This window comes from Esox lucius, chromosome 22 (genome assembly GCF_011004845.1).
Source record: "Esox lucius isolate fEsoLuc1 chromosome 22, fEsoLuc1.pri, whole genome shotgun sequence".
Lineage (NCBI taxonomy): Eukaryota > Metazoa > Chordata > Actinopteri > Esociformes > Esocidae > Esox > Esox lucius.
Window position 1 is genome coordinate 10,816,996 of NC_047590.1, and position 20,496 is coordinate 10,837,491.

Below are 20,496 nucleotides of genomic sequence, written 5' to 3' on the forward strand. Positions count from 1 at the left end.
CTGCTGAAGCATCCCCAGATCATCACCAATCCTCCACCAAATTTCCCAGTGGATGCGAGACACTGTGGCTTGTGGGCCTCTCCAGGTCACCGTCTAACCATTAGACGACTAGGTGTTGGGCAAAGATAAAAATCTTACTCGTTACAGAAGATTAATTTACTCCATTCCTCTATTTGTCCAATCCTTATGGTCTTTGGCAAACTTCAGCATGGCTCTTCTTTGCTTCTCATTGATGAAGGGCTTTTTTCTAGCTTTGCACGACTTCAGCCCTGCCTCTAGGAGCCTGTTTCGAACCGTCCTCACTGTACACTTCACCCCAGCTGCTGTTTGCCATCTTTTTGTAGGTCACTTGATGTCATCCTTTGGTTGTTGAGTGAAATTCGTATTAGTTGACGCTCATCTCGGTCAGTGGACAGTCGTTTTTGCCCTCTGCCAGTCTGTAGCTTTATTGTTCCCAATGTCTGTTGCTTGACTTAGTTCATATAAACCGCCGTCTTTGAAACTTTCAGGATAGAAGCAACTTGAAGCTCACTGTATCCCTCTGCCAGTAGAGCCAGAATGTAACCCTTCTTTTCAACTCCTTTGTCATGCTGAATAGTTATTTTTTAAATTCAAATTACCTTTGAGGTACTACTTGCACAGTTTTTGCTATTCGGCTGGTCCTATTGTAAGAGGATAGGGATGACCACAGCAGTGGTTTTTATACTTTTCCTTGTTAAATTAGATCAGTACCTCATTAACTAAAATGAAGTGTGCCTTACATGCAGAGATGCTGATTTCAGAAAGATTAGGAGTGTTCTCTGTATATATATTCTGTGTAGGAATATGGTGTGAGAGACTAGAAAATAACAAGAGCCAGCTCACAAACTGGTTGGCCAGCTCAATCTCTTTCTTCACATTTTTCATATGTCTAATTGAGACAGTATAGCCTACTTATTAAAAAACGAAGCACTTCAGTTATCAATGGAATCAATTAAAAATAAGTATTTTATATTAAGTTAAAATAGCTTTACACAACAAAAAAAAATATTAACCTCAGGTTGCTTATCATGTTTGGCTGTTTTATAATAGCACACACAAAATGATATCTCTTGCATTGAGAAAATCTCATCCACTGCCTCTTTTGATCCGGTAGGCGGGCCTTCTGACTGTAGCTGTTGCGAATACGCGTTTTATATTCTACATCTGGCAACTGCATAGTTTGCGTCGGCCACCACTCGAGCCGCATTCAGGTTTCTCGAGCTCACCTAGCCAGTAAATACCGTAGTACAGGTAGTAGGCTACATGAACGAAATCCGGAAGAACACCCAAATCAAGTTGCTCAATCTTTCCACAAACACATGCAATTATTCTTCTTCCAGTTATTTGATTTTAGTGAAACAAAACGTTTTGATTATAACGCCTATTCTGAGAGAGAGAAAATATGACGGAACCACCAGTTCACAAGAAAAAGATGCTGATTCTAGTTGATGTTCTCTGTGTAGTTGTCGGTAAGTGTGCTCTTTTATCTCCAATAACCTGGCTCATATTCTGTGTAGGCTAACATAACTTTTTTATTATCCTATTTACTCTACAGAATTGACAGCTGCAAAAATAAGCCAATCATAATTAAGTTAGTCAATTGTTTAGAAACTTTGCATTAATCAGAATTCGATGTGGGTACTTTGTAAACAGTATTTATGCAGGTTAAACACACCCTGACACAGAGTCAGCATTCTTGTTATATCTTGTTTAATGGATTCTTTCACAGTGTCTGTGGACACATAACAGATGTTCTGATCTGTATTGATTCACAGAGACTAATAAAGACCAATGTAGTCACCAGCCAGCATGCTAGTCAATAGTCAGCACCAACAATATTTAAATGTTCACTTTTCTTATGAGGACCATTTCAATATGCCCACTGTGTGATTGTGTGTTCAGAACCAGCACCTGTTTGTTCTGATTTGCCCTGTACTCTAAAAACTACAGGAGTTGTAGTTTACATTAGACATGCTGTTGATTATTGGTCATTGGTGGACAAGTCCCTTTCTGTCTTTCCCCTCCCTCACTCTTTACTCTCGTTATTCAGTGAAGAAAAGAGTGGGCTTTGCAGTTAAGCAGAGGTAAGCCTGTGCTTGTTGACAGATGACGTTACTTTGTGGCATAAGCATTTGTTGCACAGACTCAGGAGGGCTCTGTGTGTGTTTTCTTTTAATCACTCCCATCTCTTTCTGACATTGTTTCTCAACTCCCCCGTTATGGACATTGCATTTGCATGCAAATGATGTCTTATTGAATGGACAAACAAAATATATTTTGATGTCTGTGTCTATATTACCATTTGGGGAAAGTTTACTGGCCAAAAAGTGGATTTGCAGTCACCTGACATCAATTGGAAATATTCTAATTAGCCCCGAATAAAATATCAATCTGTTCCTGTAGGATTTCCTCGAAAGCCTCTTGGGTGCATAACGCAGAGAAAGCCATAGTCCACAAGGAGCTAACACCTGAAAGTCAAAATAAAGCCATTTATTTGGGTAGTAAATGTTTATTTGTAAAACACTTACTACCCAAATAAATGGCTTTAGTTAGAATTTCTCTGCCTAAGAATTGTGCACAGTCCTGTATATGTCATGTAACATTGTGAAGACCACTAGAGAGAGAAGCTAGATGGACAGGGCAAGAAAAAAGCTCAACAGGGAGTTTCTGCTGGGATTTCTGTGAGGAACTGGTCATTTCCGGCAGAGTACAACCATTACACCTATTCCTCATAGGTCTAAGCTGTGGGCTGAGGTGACAAGACTGAAGTCACTACTCACAAAAAAGAAAATCCAAAACTGTATGAATTTCTGAAAACCATATCTTTGGCTTTCATTGCAACGTATGTTTGGCACAAAGCTGTGTGTCGTCAACCTCAATACATCGTACTAACTTGTCAGTAATGGTGTCAGTGGAATAAGACCCCAGTGCTGCTTCTCTTTGACAGGGACAGGGACTCTCTTCAGGATATAGAGGACAATGGCCTTCCAACACAACAACAACCAGATCAACAAAGGAATGTCTTGCAAAAATGAAGATCAATGTCCTGTAATGGCCCAGTTAGAGCTCAGACCTCAAACACATGGAAAATCTGTGGGCTGACCAAAAGAGATCCCTTTGGAATTTTACTATGCTTGCACTCTTCTGCAAAAAAGATTGGGATAAAATGGCAAAATCCAGGTGTGCTCGGTGGAGACCTATTTAAACAGACTTAGTCCTGTAAACCAAGCTCCAGTTACATTTTACCAACAATAAATGCAACCAAGCCATTTACTTTTTTTTCTCAATTATGACTTTTCAGAGAAATTATTCATTTGTTTTTCAATTAAATGGTGTTGTTTGCAAGATTCTTAGTAGAGGTGAAAAAAAGGTCAGCCCTGATTTTTCTTTATACTGGCATTACATTAACAAAAGAAAGAGATTTGCTATTCACTGTGGCTGAGTTGGTAAAGCATGGGGTTGTATAATACCTGGTCTGTGAGGTCGGAATAGAAAATGTATGAGTCCACTTTATGGTGTATTTCCCCTCTCCTTCTCTGGTGTACCACAGACATATGTTGATGTTTTTTCTCTGTCCATTCTAACACAATGAAAGGTTCACTATGTGAATGCAATGACCATTATGATTTAATGAGGTTAATGACAGTGATCAGGTTTGTTCTGTGGGTCATTAGAGCCATTCTAATGAATCTAAATGAATGAACGTTGTACATTTCCTTCTAACTAGGAGTTGGCTGTGCTGGCGGTCAAAGTCCTTTAAAAGACTTAAACTTGGGACATCAAACTCTCTCAATGTTGAATACGAGGCATGAGACAGCTGCTGTTGCTATGCTGAAATTATTACTGTTTATTTGACATATTGTTAAATTATTTTGAAAAGAAAAGGAAAAAAAATAAGATGTAACTGATTCCAGCTGTTGATGTTTTTGTGTTTATTTAGATGCTTTTTTTTTTGCTGGGGTTTGCTGACAAAACTTGTTTTGAAGAAAATTCTTTCCCATTCTTTTATTGATGTCCAAAGCCTCACATGCACACACGCACACGTTGTGTGTCTGTTTGCGTGTGTGTGTGTGTGTGTGTGTGTGTGTGAGTGTGTGTTTGTGGAGCGAGCAAGAGGGAAGCGGGGGGGTTTTGACTCCTGCTCCCTGACATTACTGTGTGAAAATAACCAGGATTCTGACAGGAGAGTGGTACACTTCTGCCATAGAGTACTGATCCCAATCTTGCTGTCCCAATCCTGATCACTTGTCTAGATGTATTCAACAGGCGGCAGGGTGACCTTATGGTTAGAGCACCTCACCAGTAATCTAGATTGAAAAAGGATCTTTCATTATGTCCCTTTAGCAAGGCAGTTAACTAATTCATCCTAGGTTTTTTCTATACAGTTTTGGATATTCCCACTTACCTGGGAAAATAAAAGTAAAAGTAAAAAGGTACTTTACAGTCATGTGTTGTAATCACACTATGTTGGATGTGGCTATAGTAGTACGGAAGGGATGTGTACACTTTCTGGCATTTAATCTGGGGGAAAACAGGAACACTTCTTGGGTTCCTACTTCCTGTTAGGTTAGATGTCAGGAGGAAGTTGGATGCTGTGTGTCTCATCAGACATTCCTCCGTGTTTGTTTTCTCTGGGAGAAATCTGGAAGCTTCTATCTAGACATATGAGATGGTGAAACAATGTTATCCCTCTGCTTTTATCTGTCAGACCACGCTGTCCGTTTTGATACTGGAGACAGGCTCCCTTGGCCAACAACAGTGTGGCTGGGGGAGTGGGGGTTGTGGGGTTGGATTTGTGGGGGGGGGGGGGGTTTGTCCAGTGTGCCTGCATTATATCTCTGAGGAAGGTCTGGATATGTTCTAAAAAACAAACCATCAGTTGATACTGAAGAAAAGACTGAAATCATCAGACATTTTTCTTTTTCTACCATGAAGTCCCGGGGAGAGGTCAAAATGTTACATGTTACAATGACAAGAAGCGTTGACGAATTGTTTGTCATCTGTGCCTAACTCACTGTATCAGTTGTTACCACGACATATCTTGATAGTGTTTGGGTCTTTAGTATTTAATCTTTTTATATTCTCTTCTTTCTCCTTTCTTGTTTTATCAAAGCCAGCTCAGCCCACTCTCTAGAGAGAAACAATTTGGGCTACAGTAGTATAAATGAGCAACAGGGGAATTCCACCATTATTGACATTACATTTGCATGCACAATCAGAACCTTGATGTCTCACAGAACGGACAAATATTCCAAATCTGAAACTTTGATGTCCGTCCATAGACGTCATTGGGGAGTGTATACTCCCCCCAACAAGAACCGTCAAATCTGAACATTTTAGTGCAAGTCGTACTTTAAAGTACGACTTTTTACTTTACTTTACTACTAGCATAATTGACAAAAACTCTGCAGTTAAGGTTTCAATGTAAAACTAACAACAACATTGTTTTATTAGTTCCTGAGATATTCCCCATTTCAAATTTATTTTGCGTTTCATCTGTCAGTTCACTTTGCCTTGTAATCTCATACTCGCTTTAGACACTTGCAGTACTATTCCCTAACACCCTAAACCACCCTGGACTAACTAATACTATCGAATCCACTTTTTTTTCTTCCACTGGGTGAATTCAGTATATTGTTTGGTGCTTTCATTTAAATAAGAAAAATCACTCCATCTCTCACTGCGTCAATGGGCGTTCTACTTGCTACACAAGAAACATTCTATAAGTTGGTTTTCTGAACCTGCGCTGAGCATGTTTATTAGCCTCAAATATTGTACATTTGACCACCCACTCCTTTCCCATGCTACGTCTTTTGATTATACTGAATGGGTTTCTAGTAAATACTAAACCGGGTATTCCTGCTCTTATTGTCATGTAAACATTACTCATGTTTTTATATTGTCAGAACCCCATTTAAAGGGTACCTCAAAGAATTTGAAGAACATAACACGCTAAAAAAACATGCCCAAAATGTGATCTGAGGAACCATAAAACAGGAGCTCTTCTTTAAAGAGCTCTTTAAAAACCCTTTAAAACGGTTCCCCTACTCTTTGAGTTTGAATAACCCCTTTGAAACCCAGAAAACCTTTTCTTTTCAGAGTGTACTGTGACAGATGACCTGCGAGCAAGCTGCCTGCCAAGCTAGCCTTCTAAGTAACTCTCCTGGTAGGGGTATTCATCTGTTTGAATATAGGAAACCCCGCGTACATCAGGAGGCTTAGGCCGTTCAGATCTAACCCTTGAGGGACGCACACAGTGCAACTTACAGAACAGATTAGGAAAAGAAAAAAAATCTGGTTATCCTTCAAGGTAATCACCCCAAAATGTTAATAGGGGAACAACGCAAGATTTAAAGTGTTGTGTGCATCCATTTGGCGCTGTCTCAGACTGTTACACGCAAATGACAAGTGTTAAGTGATAGTTATTCCAAGCTCACGAGAATGCAGGCTTAATATGATGGAAATGTGTTTTTCTGTCAGTTCAAGCGTGACTTCTCCGTTCATATGCTGCTGAACAGTGACAGTGTGAGGCCAGAGCAGTGGTCATGAAGGGAAGGAGACACGGAAATGAATTTGTGTATTTGTGACTATTAAGAGTTTAGTTTGCATTAGGGGAGCTGGCAGCAATACTGTTTTGTTCCAGGGTTCAGAAAACAGGAAAGCTATTTAGAGTTCAGATTTCCCAAAAGCAGGCCTTTTAAAACTGTACCATTGTCCTGTCAGATTAGTGTGTGTCTACACCATTGTTTTGTCAAGAGACAGTTTTATAGTCTATCCTGGTGCCAGTTTTTCTGCCCTGATCTGTGAGTCACTGAACTGAGGCAAGAGAGAGTGAGGGAAAGTGAAAGAAAGTAATAGACATTAAGAACAGCGGGAACAAGGTTGGTTTGAGTGAAGGAATGACAGAAGCACAAGAAAAAGGTTGAAGCCCACTGTAGTGTTCTGTGCGAGATTAGTTTGGGGGAGTTTCTCATGATAGCTTTGTGTATAACTAAATATACAAGGAATGTCCAGTTCTCTCTCTCTGATAGTATGCTCCCATGCCCTTGTCTTTGTCAGCAGCGCTTAGGCTTTAATGTCCAATGCCAGTCTGTCCAACAATGTATCTGTATGGGGAAAGCTAGCAGCTTCCTCTATGGGGGCTGAGGTTCCTCTAAGGTTTAAGTACTGGATAGACTAGATTTCACTGTAATACTGCTGACCAGTAAGTCCTTTGAACTACCTTCACATACCTATCTATTGTTCACAGTGGATTATGGGTCTTGCCTAGCTGATGGATTTAAACATGTCACTCAGAGCCTGTCGAGCCGTTTCCTGAACCTCAACCCAACCTAGTCCTATAAAGAGACAAGCTCAGCACCAGGTTAATGGTCTCCCGTGTCTCACTCTGACCCGCACAACTCTTTCCCTTGTTACATTTTTAACCTTCCCCTCTCTCCCTCCTCCCTCCCTCCCTCCCTCCCTCCCCCCTCTATTTCCCTCCCAGCGGCAATGCCGTCAGCAATCCTGACGTTAATGTTCAGTCCGTACCAGAGGGGTATCTACTGTGATGATGAGAGCATCAGGTATCCTTACAGAAGATCCACCATCTCACACAGGACCATGGCTGCAGTTACCATCACCTCCTCTGTGGTCATAGTAAGTTTGATATCAGGTCGTTGGTTTCTAGGAGGCACCCATTTGGTGGTGGGATTTTAAACTGGGCTCTGCAGACGTAAGTTCTGAAAATCTTTAATTTACTGAAGCCGTGAAACCCGCTTGTTATCTGCTCCCACACACTGTGAGGAGGATGGTTTTAGAGGGGAGTTATTCTCTGTGGATCCAGTGTGGGAATTGCAAAAGTCCGTGTAATCTTGGATTCATCACACGTTCTGTTGATTTAAACTGATTCATTATTTTTCTGATAGTGGAGAAGAGTGCATCAGTCTTCAGAACTACAATTAGTGTCACCAAAGGAAAGCTGTTAGTCTCATCAAGACATAAACGTCAGCTACTGGAGTTTGTTAAACATAATTGAAACCTTGTGACACAAATCCTCCCATGGAGCATTTTCTTCCTAAGGCCTTAAAAATGTAGGATACATCATGAAAAGTATCTGGAGATTTTAGACCAAAATCCTTCAGCCTCTACTAGGAAGCTAAAATTGCTTCAACATTGGATCTTTCAGCGGTAATCTTCCAGATCCACACAAAAATGTCTTACTGACTATAGAATCTAGAATTTTGCAGTGGCCATTCCAGTTCCCAGACCTAAACCCCATTGAAAATATGTTGGGTGAGAGTCTACAAGTGAGGTCCAACTGCTTAAAAGTATCTGGAGAAAATCTGCCCTGATTAGTGTATCCTGTCAAGGGGAGGGTGCACAAAAATGTGTCAGTAAATATGATAGGTTTTTGAGAAATTATTATTCATCAGTTAAGTTCTCCTCTTTTTTTTTTTTTACCCAATTGCTTTTAGTTTCATTCTGATATTACAGTATTCACCCCCCTGGACTTTTCCACATTTTATTGTGTTCCAACATAAAATCGAAAAAAATTTAATCAAGAGTTTAAGCAAATTATTCCAATGTATTCAAATGTACCAATCAGATATAGGATATTGGAACATTCCGACGGCGCTGGATGTCCCCTGGAGCAAAGTTAGGTCCATTATTAAGAAATGGAGAGAAAATGGAGCAACTTCAAATATGTAGAACAGGGCGTCCTCAAAAACAAACTGTATCTGGGCACGAAGGGCACTAAAGTGGGAGGCCACCAAGAGGCCTATGACAACTCTACAGGAGTTACAGTGTTCCACAGCTGAGATGGGAGAGACTGCATACTGCAACAAAAGCCGAGGTGCTACACATAAGAGGCCTTTGGGAGAGTGGTAAAAAGAAAGCTTTTGTGGAAAAAAATAACCCATCAAATCTCAGCTTGGGTTTGCCAGAAGGCATGTGGGAGGCTCTTGAGACCAAGTGGAAGAAGGTTCTATGGTCTAAAGAGACCAGAATATAACTTTTTGTCCATAAAATACAAAGCACTATATTTGGTGCAAGCCCAATGCCATACATCATCCTGAGATGCTTCCATGAGTCAGGGCCTTGTGAAGATAGAGGGGGAAATGGACGTAGCAAAGTACAGAGAAATCCTGGAATAAAAACCTGCTGAGGTCTGTTTAACGCCCTGGGACTTGGGAGAACATTAGTCTTCCACCAGTACAATGACCCAAAACATACAACCAAAGACTCCCTGGAGTGGCTGTAAAACCTAAAGATCAATGTCCTGGAGTGGCCCAGTCAAAGCCTGGATATCAATCCAATACAGAATATGTGGAAAGAGTTGAAAATTGCTGTTCACCCAAGGTCCCAATCCAACTTTACAAAATTGCTCAAGCTCTGTGAAGAAGAATGTCCAGATTTGCAAAGCTGGTAGAGACTTATCCAAAAAGTCTCATGGCTGTAATTGCTGCCAAAGGTGGGAAAATATGAGGTGAGGCGGAAGAGTTTTACCAGTAACTGTGGAGTGTAAGATTAAGGTGATGAACAACAATGACATTTCATAGAGCAATTTTTGCTCATCTTTACCACATGTGCCAATACATCTGGAGGGCACTGTAAGTTACTTAAACTCACCTAAAGGATTATTAGGAACCCCTGTTCAATTTCTCATTAATGCAATTATCTATTCAACCAATCACATGGCAGTTGCTTCAATGCATTTAGGGGTGTGGTCCTGGTCAAGACAATCTCCTGAACTCCAAACTGAATGTCAGAATGGGAAAGAATTTTTGGGAATGATGGGGAAATGATTTAAGCAATGGGAAATTATTTAAGCCATTTTGAGCGTGGCATGGTTGTTGGTGCCAGACAGGCCGGTCTGAGTATTTCACAATCTGCTCAGTTACTGGGATTTTCACGCGCAACCATTTCTAGGATTTACAAAGAATGGTGTGAAAAGGGAAAAACATCCAGTATGCGGCAGTCCTGTGGGCAAAAATGCCTTGTTGATGCTAGATGTCAGAGGAGAATGGGCCGACTGATTCAAGCTGATAGAAGAGCAACTTTGACTGAAATAACCACTCGTTACAACCGAGGTATGCAGCAAAGCATTTGTGAAGCCACAACACGCACAATCTTGAGGCGGATGGGCTACAACAGCAGAAGACCCCACCGGGTACCACTCATCTCCACTACAAATAGGAAAAAGAGGCAACAATTTGCACGAGCTCACCAAAATTGGACAGTTGAAGACTGGAAGAATGTTGCCTGGTCTGATGAGTCTCGATTTCTGTTGAGACATTCAGATGGTAGAGTCAGAATTTGGCGTAAACAGAATGAGAACATGGATCCATCATGCCTTGTTACCACTGTGCAGGCTGGTGGTGGTGGTGTAATGGTGTGGGGGATGTTTTCTTGGCACACTTTAGGCCTCTTAGTGCCAATTGGGCATCGTTTAAATGCCACGGCCTACCTGAGCATTGTTTCGGGACCATGTCCATCCCTTTATGACCACCATGTACCCATCCTCTGATGGCTACTTCCAGCAGGATAATGCACCATGTCACAAAGCTTGAATCATTTCAAATTGGTTTCTTGAACATGACAATGAGTTCACTGTACTGAACTGGCCCCCACAGTCACCAGATCTCAACCCAATAGAGCATCTTTGTGATGTGGTGGAACGGGAGCTTCGTGCCCTGGATGTGCATCCCACAAATCTCCATCAACTGCAAGATGCTATTCTATCAATATGGGCCAACATTTCTAAAGAATGCTTTCAGCACCTTGTTGAATCAATGCCACGTAGAATTAAGGCAGTTCTGAAGGCGAAAGGGGGTCAAAGAAAGTATTAGTATGGTGTTCCTAATAATCCTTTAGGTGAGTGTATAGTTAAAGGCTCTGCCTTTGGAAGTTATCATCATTACTCCTGTCAGAAGTTTGAGATGCCCTGAGCCGAAAATTACTTGGGGTGCTAGAAGGCATGACATAAGCCATTGCAAAGTGTAGAATTGCAGAACGTTTGCTGAAAACCTAATGGCGTATTGCACTGCTTGCTGCATGCAGCTCTCAGAAACTCAAAAGGCAGCTTGTGAAAATCTATATATTTGTAAGTCTCCTTAACCATTTTTGTAAGGGCTCTACATGCTTTTGGAAGTGGTGTTGGGGGGCCTGCAGGGGCCACTCTCCCCTCTGGGCATAAATATCAAATTCCAATTCCCCAGGACAGTAAAGGAGCCATTGCTTTGCACGGGGCACCATCTTTTGGATTGGAACTTTAAACAAGCTTCCACGACTCTCTGTGGTCACTATAATAGCCTTGATCATAAGGCGGGGTTGTTAACTTGAGTGAAATTACAAACTTTCCAATTGACAAATGACAAACTTATACCAAATGATGCCCATTCATCCCCTCTCCACCCCTGTAATTATTCCCCAGAATGTTGCTGTAAAATACAATGTTTTCTCAGTCAACTAACCTGGGGTACGGAAGCCTTGGAATCCCCTGTGGTATGAGTTTAGATAAGTGATTAGTTGATCCTGAGTTCAAAGAAATTGCTTGCTTTATATCTACTGTACCTTAGCAACAAGTTGGGTGTGATTTCTCTCTCCATTTTTTCCCCAATAGATAACGACGGGAGAGGCATACCTGGTATACACCAAACGTCTCCACTCCAACTCCAACTTTAACCAGTACCTGTCAGCTCTCTACAAGGTCAGTTGAAATTAGAGAATCCCTTTTTTGGCCAACAACATGCAGTCGTTGTGGCTTCCTGCTTTTTTTGGGCCATTTACCTCTGAAAATAATCGCTATGAGGGAGTGGCTCATCTTGCATTGTTTAATTTCTGCGTTGGCTAGGTCGTGGGGACCTTCTTATTTGGAGCCGCTGTGAGCCAATCACTGACTGACCTGGCCAAGTTCACCATCGGCAGGCCACGCCCTAACTTCCTGACTGTGTGTAATCCCACGGTGTGTTCTGGGTACATGGTTCAACTTAACTGTACCGGCAACCCTCGAAATGTCACAGAGTCCAGGTGCGTGTCTGTCTATCTTTCTCCTGCTATCTCATGCCACATTTTGTCCTACTTCTCTATCCTCTGTGTTCCAGGTTGTCCTTTTATTCAGGACACTCCTCCTTTGGGATGTACAGCATGCTGTTCCTAGCGGTGAGTGTTTTCCCCTTTGTCTGACTCTGATAAACAAGCCCAGACAAGATAATGAATTTGTGTGTATCTGTAGTTGTATGTGCAGGCCCGTGTGCAGGGGAAATGGACCCGCCTGTTCAGACCCACAGTGCAGTTCTTCCTTGTGGCATTTGCATTGTACGTTGGATACACGCGAGTTAGCGACTACAAACACCACTGGAGTGATGTACTGGTGGGATTACTGCAGGGAATGCTCATCGCTGTGCTAAACGTGAGTGTGTTGTGTGTGTGTGTGTGTGTGTGTTGTGTGTGTGTGTAAAAATATTACTAACTGCCAACTCTCTTTCAGGTTCGCTACGTGTCAGATTTCTTTAAGCGCCGTCCCGCTCCGCGATGCCCGCAACCAGAGACCACAGAGGATGAACATCTAGAGGCCAAACCTGGCATGAACCCAGAAACGCAACACAAGAACCACTACAACTACACGACTACAGCCTGAACGCATAAACATAACCCTTACTATATGTACACGACTACAGCCTGAACGCATAAACACAACCCTTACTATATCTACACGACTACAGCCTGAACGCATAAACACAACCCTTACTTTATCTACACGACTACAGCCTGAACACAGCTGTACAACCACTAAACAAGATTCACAACCGCTATTGTGCTGCTGGTGTGTTTCCGCGCACGCTTGCGTACACGTGCATGTTTGCTTGTGTGACTGTTTTAATGCATTTTAAATGTAGTTGATTTCAATATTATGTACTGAAAGGTGGAACTTTTGGTTCTAGCAAAGAGTTGGTCTGGTTTCCTGGATTTCAATAATGCTAAATTAAGTTAGCATATATTTGTATCCTGCAGTACTTTTTAAACTGCCCTGTAGTTTGTATTGGGAAATGCATTTTTTATTTGTGTTTGCAATGCTTTGTTTCCTTTCATTATTTACACTGGAGCGAACATTCATTTTATATCCAATTAAGAGAGCTGCCTCCAAGCCTTGTCCCAGGGGGTCACATGGGTTGCAGGCTTTTGTTACAGCCCAGCACAGACACTGTGACTAGATGAATCAAGTGTTAATGCTGGGCCGGGTCCAAAGTATGCTCATTCTGAAGTCCTCCAAGAGGGTCAAAGTCCAAAGTGGTGTTAAAATGGTAGGCCTATGGAGTTAGCCCTAGCATGTCTCTAGAAGACAGACTGTGTGACAGTATTGAGTTAAGACTTACCAATTGTTTTATTTCTGCTGTATTTGTGAGAATATAATACCACTGTGATATTTGTTATTGACCAAACTTGTATGTTTTGTATTAGTTATTCCACTTGACTATGCTATCAAGCTGTGCACAAATGTAGTATATGTCCAGAGATCTTGCCATGAGCTCTCCTGGAAATGTAGATGTGGACAATCAGCAGTGTCAAATTTTCCACACTAATCTTCAATAAATGTGTCTGTGACACTATAGCCACAATCAACTGGGTATATGTAGCAGTACGGCCTAGAACTTCAGCAACTGTTGAAGGAACAGGGAATGTTCAGGATTCATAGCAACCCGTTTACAAAAGATCTGACTGGGTGGTTTGAATCCAGAATGCTGATTGGCTGATAGGTGTGGTGTACGAGACTACATACTACAGATATGACATCACATAAATTTGTACTGCTCTACTTATGTTGGAAATGGGTTTATAAGTTCAATAAGGCATCTTGGTGGTTTCTGCTATATTGCCAATATACCACAGCTAAGCGCTGTGTCCAAACATTCTACAATGCCTCTTGTCTAAGAAAATCTCTTAGTTGTCATATAGTAGCCATATACCACATCCTTTGTGCCTTATTGCTTATGCATATGTCCTCTACGGACCTGATTGTGGATTGTGACATATGGAAGGGATATCATAAATGTGTACCTCAACCAGGGTTACTACAAAGCCATGGGCGTGGTTTAAACAATGTCACGGTGGATGGTGTCAACCCTCTTTTTCAAACCCTTTCGCAGTACAATTTTCACCCTTGCAAATTAGCCTAGAAGCTTATGTGGGTGAAACACTGTAATGGCGTTCAACTCCCACGTTGCAGCGGGCCTGTCCAGACATGTCTAACGGACTTCAGGATACCGGGATGCCTGTCAATTGGATGAACTCCAGCGTACCGTACAGGCATTCTTGTATGCAAACAGTCAAGTACATCCAAAGAAAGCTACGTCTCTCCGTTGAGTCATTTATTTGTAAGGCACCGTAGACATTTCCTTACTGCATTCAGTCATGTTGTGTAGTTGATGTTTGGTTGGTTTACATTAGATTTTACTTTTCCCCCTCCGTGTCTTTTCTTTTAAATGAAGTTATAAGTATTGTTTTTTTTTTTTTATAACACATACAACATATCGCCAAGTACACAATTATGAAGTTTCACATAGAACAACAAAATAAAGAGTTTAAAAAATGACATTTACAAAGCTCAACAAGGAGGCAACATTTCCTCAGCATTGTCAAGGGGCAGGAAAGGAGAAGAGGGGGTAGATGGGGAGGGGGGGGGGTTATTGGATAGTACCTCTCTTTCCATAGCACATCACAGAACACGCGCTACACTGAAACAGTCTTATCACACGCATACATACACACTAAAAGCAGCTTTGAAACATACAAAAATGCTTTAAAAAATTATACATGTATATTGATATATTTATATACGTATATAAATGGGCCCGTCACAACAGAAACGAACAGACACACATCATTCATGTGTATGGGTCTTGCTCTGTAAATCCAGTCAAACCTGCCATAGCAATGCTGACACAGTGTTTCAGCTTACAAACCTGAACACATTCTCAGATTTCTGCCTAATGAAAGGGAATCTACCTGGTGGCAGAGGTAATAGGGCTTGTAGAATCCTGTGATTTAAACTGGACCATGGAGGGAACGAGCTTCAGAGTAAACAACAATGGGGGTTTGATTGAATACCGCCGTGTCTGGGTTTGCTTGTGTGGAAATGCTGCCACCTACTGTCCTGGAGGAGACCCACATGCTTTCTTGTTAGAAAACCGGTTGTGTCTGAGGGTCAGGTAAGTTATGGGTTAGTGCTCTATGGTTTGGCACGACGCTCGCTCACAACACAATCTCCAAGTGCTACGCTAACCAACAGAGCGACATACGCAAATCTGTTCATCTACTTTTCCACCGACAGGATCTGATTTGAATGAGCACATGATTGATGTGAAGTTCAGGTCCCGTTAGATTTAAGCCCTGTCCTGGGTGAATCCACATCCCCTACACACTTCCTCTAGGAAAAAGTGCATAGGGAACAGGGGTTGATTTGGGACAGGACCACAGAGGGGGCTACTTAGAGCGGACATAGAGATAGGGCCGGGAAGAGAGGGAGAATACAAAAAGGTGCTTCATAAAAAATAACCAAAATATGTACGTTTGCACACACATACACACACTCTGACTTTTATACTACTAGACTGAGTCTTATTCAAGTGGCCCTTTCAGAATATGGTCTCTGTGAGATCAGTGAGCAGAGCAAGTAGTGACTGTCTGCAGCCAATCAGCAAAGACCTACAGAATGAAGAGGAGAGAGGAAGATAGTTGTCCCTAGACACTGATCTATGGTCATTTAATGTTTTTTTATTGTTTAAATTTGAGCCCAAAGGCAACTTCTACCAGGAGTAAGGGAGAGGGTAAAAGGTCAAACGGTGAGGGTAAGTATCTGTTCGCGAATGGATGTCAGCGACAACAGTGAACAGAGGATCAAAGGTAGAGGCAGGAATCAGAGGGGACCTGTCCGACAGGCTTGGCGACAAACTCATGTGATGATAACGACATATTAAAAAGATAGATAAGCAAGCGATGGAGAGTAGTGTCGGAGAGGGCCAGAGAGCAGCACTCCCAAGAGCTAAATCAGCGCATCAACTACCGTGCTAGCACTCAACTCACCCCCCACCCTCCGCTCATCCCCTCCCACGGCAGACCCTCTCTTGGTTGTCCATCAGTCCAACTTGTCTCACCCTAACCCCTCTTCACCCCCCCCCCCCCAATCAACAGTCCTCCATCAGTCTGACTTATCGCCGTCCTCCTCCCTCGGTTCTCTCTCGGCTGCGTCTCTGGCCTTGTCTTCTTTAGCCAGCTGGGCCTGGGCCTGTGGGGAACAGAAGAGGAGGACCTGGAAATGGGCTGCTTGTTTCAACCTTACATAGAGTGGGCCTTTCCTTACGCATCAGCCCTTCACGTCTGGCCTGAACAGCCTCGGTTATCCACGAAACCAGTGACGACATTCAGGAGTCTGAGCAATGCTGATAGGTTGACAGTACGTGGTCTTCAGTTTGAAAACATAAGAAGCCTACGTAAGTCATGGGCAAGGCAGCTAGCGGGGTAGGCCTACTGCTGGGTCATCTGTTAAGGGCCTCACAGTGTGGACAGTGTTATGTATACCCATTAGGTGTCCTCACGTGTCCTGTTTTAAATGTAAATTTTATTTTGTGGGTTCAATAACTATGCGGACTTGCGTTACCTGCGCGTGTGCTGCCTGCGAGTGGGAATGGGAGTGCGAGGCCAAGATGGAGGACAGGGACATCAGCCCGGCGCTGGAGGTTGGAGGGAGACTAGGAGCAGACAGACCCATAGGAAGAGGGGCCATAGTCGGGAGGCCCAAACCCTGGAGCTGGGACAACTGGTGCACCTGGAGCTGCTGCTAAACACACACAAAAACATGGTTATGTACATAGAGCTTATACCCACCCACCCAGACAGCCACGGTTATGTACGTATAGCTTACAAAACACTGTTCACAAACATTTCTCTTTGTTACAATTTGTGGTTAAGTTTGTATCATTATTTGCCATTATTTTTTTACTCTGTTACTACTGTTTATATTCTTAAATCGGCAATGTCTGCACAAAAGTGCTCAAACACACATTCTTTTGTTCAGGATCCAGATACACTTAACAGACCCAGACCCAGACCCTACCCGTATGATGGAGTTCATCTCTGGAGGGGTGACCTGCTTGGCTCGTTCTATGGCCCCCAGGACCTGCTGCTGATGCTGCAACACATATCAACAAGACCTATTACCCTGCAGTCGATTTCTTTTTTTAACAGAGTTACACTGAGGCTGTCACTGAATGCTATCCTATGCAACGTACAGGATGTGTGAAGAACAATGCAATACCTCTTGAGACAGGTAGGGGAGCACTTGAGCGCAGATCCCATTTAGTCTCTTCACAATCTCGGCCTGGGTAGGAGAAAGAGGCAGTGAAAATACCAAACTGGCTTCACCCGCAACAGAACAGGAGAAACGAAATGAAAGAGGAGTTCAGCCATAACATAAGGAGAGAATAAACATACCTGTTTGTGCATTTCGATGTTCAGCCCATATGACATCTCGTAGTACTGAAAAAAAAAACGATTTGGGGCTTTGTGACATTATACTCTCATGTAATGCTTAATTCCATGACATTATACTCTCATGTAATGCTTAATTCCACAACAAGTATGTCGGAGAGGAAATGGAGACCTATCAAAGGTGTCCCATGTAGGCTGAAAGTCAAAGGAAACGTCATGCCACTCACCATAATGTAATGACGCTGCATCTCGGACTTCTCACTAGCCAGCTTGTCACACTCCATCTTCAAGCTGATTGGATAGGAGACATTTGATTAGATACCCTGTTTGGTTTGTATGGATGTGTGCATCTGACCCGGAGTGCATGCAATTTGCAAGGTTAGAGTTCACTCGTGTACAGGTGCGTATTTGAGTTTGAGTGTTTCCCCCCCCCCCACGTCACCTGTGGTATTGTGCTTGTAGGAACTGAAACTCGTCCTTGATGCGGTCGCAGGAGTCCGAGGTGGTGAATTTGAGAGGCTGAGAGGACTGGGAGGAAGCCTGAGGGACAACAATCACAAACATCATCACTGGGTGATAACAGAAACAACCAGACAGTCAACACTGTTACTGTTACCTATTTCTAAAAGACATCTGACTCCCCAAAGTGGGCATTTCTAAATCCTGAAGATGGGACTGTGTTTATCACCAGGTAGGGAGACTTACAGGTGATGGTGGGTGACACCTAATAGGGGCAGAGTTGTACTGCTTGTTAAACTTCTGATTGTACCGTTTGTTTTAAAGAGAGGGCTTTTACTAGGGGTGCATTCATAGTCTGAGTGGATGTCTGTTTGCATGTGTGTGTTTTAAAGTGCTAAGTGGAGAAGGAAGCAGACTATGTTGGATGGGATAGTAAGAGTGACGCATCCACATTCGGGAAACAATCTGTGTTCCCACCACCTCAGACACAGATCAAGGTTTCCAGAGGTGACCAGTGACCACCAAAACCATAATCCAGTGTTAATCTCCTCATCAAGGCCTTCCAGACTGATGGAAGGAGGCCACCACCCAGATTACACCCACCACTACAACTACAACTTCTCTCCTGGAGACTTAGTTGGTTCTGGCTCATCCTGGTCCAAATAAGCAGATGATTAGTAGAAACAGGCGTGTTATAGCAAAGATTGAGCAAAAACTTGCAATCCCAGTAACTCTCAATGGCGGTTGGTCATCCCTGGCCATGAGAGAGCATGGGGAAATCCAGGAACAACCCCTTATAGTGAGAACTAGCTAGCATCCCTAGGGGGTTTTAGGAACCACAATAGAAATAGAATAGGCACAGAACCAGGCTTAAGTATAACAATGAGGTACAGTCTACATAATTTGCCAGTCACAATCCTCATTACCACACCCGTATTAATGAAAAATAGAAATAAAACATTTAGGCCAACGTTTTATCTACGACAAAGACCAATTATGTTCTAATCTCACATGGCATAGATGCAGTAGGTTATTTTATGTAATCAAGATCAAAATACTCATTTATTTAATTGACAAGTAGAACAAGTCTGGACTGACTTAATTTCACAGGCCCTTAAGTAGTTTTAGGTTGGACTAAGGACAAAAGTTATCAAAATGGTCTCTTCTGTCCAGCTAGCTAGGCTAACTAAAATAGTATAAGCACATGCCACTTTGCTATCCGGGATATCCCTGTTCCAAGGGGGCAATTTACGAATGTTGGTGGTAAACGTTTAGGCCGTTATTAAAGAATTACGTTGAAATAATATAGGTAGATAAAAGTCGCCATATCCATTTTAAATGGTCATAATGAAAACTAGCTAGTTAGCTAGTAATCGTTATTGCCTAGTTAGCTGACTCGCTAACTAGCCTGAAATGTAAACAAATGTATGGGGTGCGTGACAGACAAGCGTTTGAATCCATCAACAAAACATAGCTACATGCAAACAAACATCGGTATGTTCCTCGTAAATGGTTTATCAATGTAAGTATAAAGATAAATCGTTATTTAGCATCTACTATAGCTACCCGTGCTAATGACGTTTGCTACTTACCGAGTGTCTTGATTGTGGAAACATCATGTCAATGGATTTATCGGTGTTCCTCAGCAACCAGGTCCAGGATCAAAATATATAGCTAGTTAACGTTAGACCTGTTTTTGTGCACCTAGTTAGCTGGTTACTGCCTCCTCTCGTGTTACAGAAAGATAAAGTTAGTAAACGTTATCTTATCTTGCTAGGAAACCAATCACAGCCTCTTTTCGTCGTGATTGTTTCGCTAGCTAACGTTCGCTAAGTTGGTCTTGATAAGATACCTTGCGAACTAGGCTAAATCAACAAAAGGCCCTAGAAACGTTTAACCATAAGACGTATAACGACAGAAATATTGCACCGATTGGTTAATCTTAAAATAAATCTTAACGGGTAAACAATTACATGTAATATTTATTTATTCGTAGATACAGTATACCTCCTGCAAGGCAAGATAGCCAATGTAACAGATATATGCCGCTTTAGCTTGTTATGTTAGCAAACTACAGTAAATCTTAGCAGATAAACTAACCAAAGTAAAGCTATTTAGTCAGCAGATTTCTATATTGTCAGGTTCCTCGAAACTTTAGCTATTTTAGCTACTTCAAAGCATTAAGCCAAATATTCATCGTGTGCCGAAAATCCGTTGTTCTTTAACGCGTATTCAATTCCACAGTGTTAGCAGGCTAACTAACGTTAGCTGGCTATCTGGCTAGCTAATGTCCACACACAAGCCTTGACTAGTTGTAACCACCACCCCTTGCGCTACAAAATGTACGAGGCATCGAGGAGCGGGCGGTGCATGTGATGAGGGAATGAGGTTGCGCTCCGAAGGCCCATTTTAGATGTCAAATGTATACAATTACAGTTTGCGGAAGTGTTGCTGCTGCCGTATGCCCCCGGTGGAAGGTGTGCAGAACTGACCCACAGATCCTGACCAAAACCTCATGATGCAAGCACATACACAGTTTTTGTGTGG

At 42.3% G+C, this 20,496-nt stretch overlaps 2 protein-coding genes across 3 annotated transcripts; one reads left to right on the plus strand and one right to left on the minus strand.

Annotated features, from left to right (window-relative positions):
• The first annotated feature begins 1,180 nt into the window (after nt 1–1,180).
• plpp2a (phospholipid phosphatase 2a) lies at nt 1,181–14,566 on the plus strand. The gene is made up of 7 exons (XM_010886372.3): nt 1,181–1,490; nt 7,508–7,659; nt 11,627–11,713; nt 11,858–12,033; nt 12,108–12,165; nt 12,239–12,415; nt 12,494–14,566. Exons 1-7 carry the CDS (start codon nt 1,424–1,426, stop codon nt 12,641–12,643), a joined length of 867 nt encoding a protein of 288 aa, XP_010884674.2. The 5' UTR covers nt 1,181–1,423; the 3' UTR covers nt 12,644–14,566.
• Nucleotides 14,360–20,386, minus strand: LOC105019865 (TLE family member 5-like). 2 transcript variants are annotated; one of them, XM_010886373.4, is made up of 8 exons: nt 19,542–20,386; nt 17,933–18,030; nt 17,718–17,781; nt 17,494–17,538; nt 17,318–17,380; nt 17,117–17,191; nt 16,661–16,840; nt 14,360–16,288 (listed from the first exon to the last, which is right to left on the minus strand). In XM_010886373.4, the coding sequence occupies exons 1-8, from the start codon at nt 19,566–19,568 to the stop codon at nt 16,202–16,204; spliced, it is 639 nt and encodes a 212-aa protein (XP_010884675.1). In that variant the 5' UTR covers nt 19,569–20,386; the 3' UTR covers nt 14,360–16,201. The 2 variants fall into 2 exon arrangements, with proteins under 2 accessions (XP_010884675.1, XP_019897946.1); XM_020042387.2 differs by having other exon boundaries at nt 16,661–16,837; nt 19,542–20,383.
• Nucleotides 20,387–20,496: the final 110 nt, after the last annotated feature.

Excerpts from the sequence above, each read along its gene's own strand:
- plpp2a (XM_010886372.3), top strand. The coding sequence starts at position 1,424 with ATGACGGAACCACCAGTTCACAAGAAAAAGATGCTGATTCTAGTTGAT. Across the intron at positions 12,034-12,107 it reads CGAAATGTCACAGAGTCCAG|GTTGTCCTTTTATTCAGGAC; the intron begins GTGCGTGTCTGT and ends TCTGTGTTCCAG. Across the intron at positions 12,416-12,493 it reads TGCTCATCGCTGTGCTAAAC|GTTCGCTACGTGTCAGATTT; the intron begins GTGAGTGTGTTG and ends ACTCTCTTTCAG.
- LOC105019865 (XM_010886373.4), bottom strand. The coding sequence starts at position 19,568 with ATGATGTTTCCACAATCAAGACACTCG. Across the intron at positions 17,381-17,493 it reads ACATCGAAATGCACAAACAG|GCCGAGATTGTGAAGAGACT; the intron begins GTATGTTTATTC and ends TCTCCTACCCAG. Across the intron at positions 16,289-16,660 it reads CGCAGGCAGCACACGCGCAG|GCCCAGGCCCAGCTGGCTAA; the intron begins GTAACGCAAGTC and ends TGTTCCCCACAG.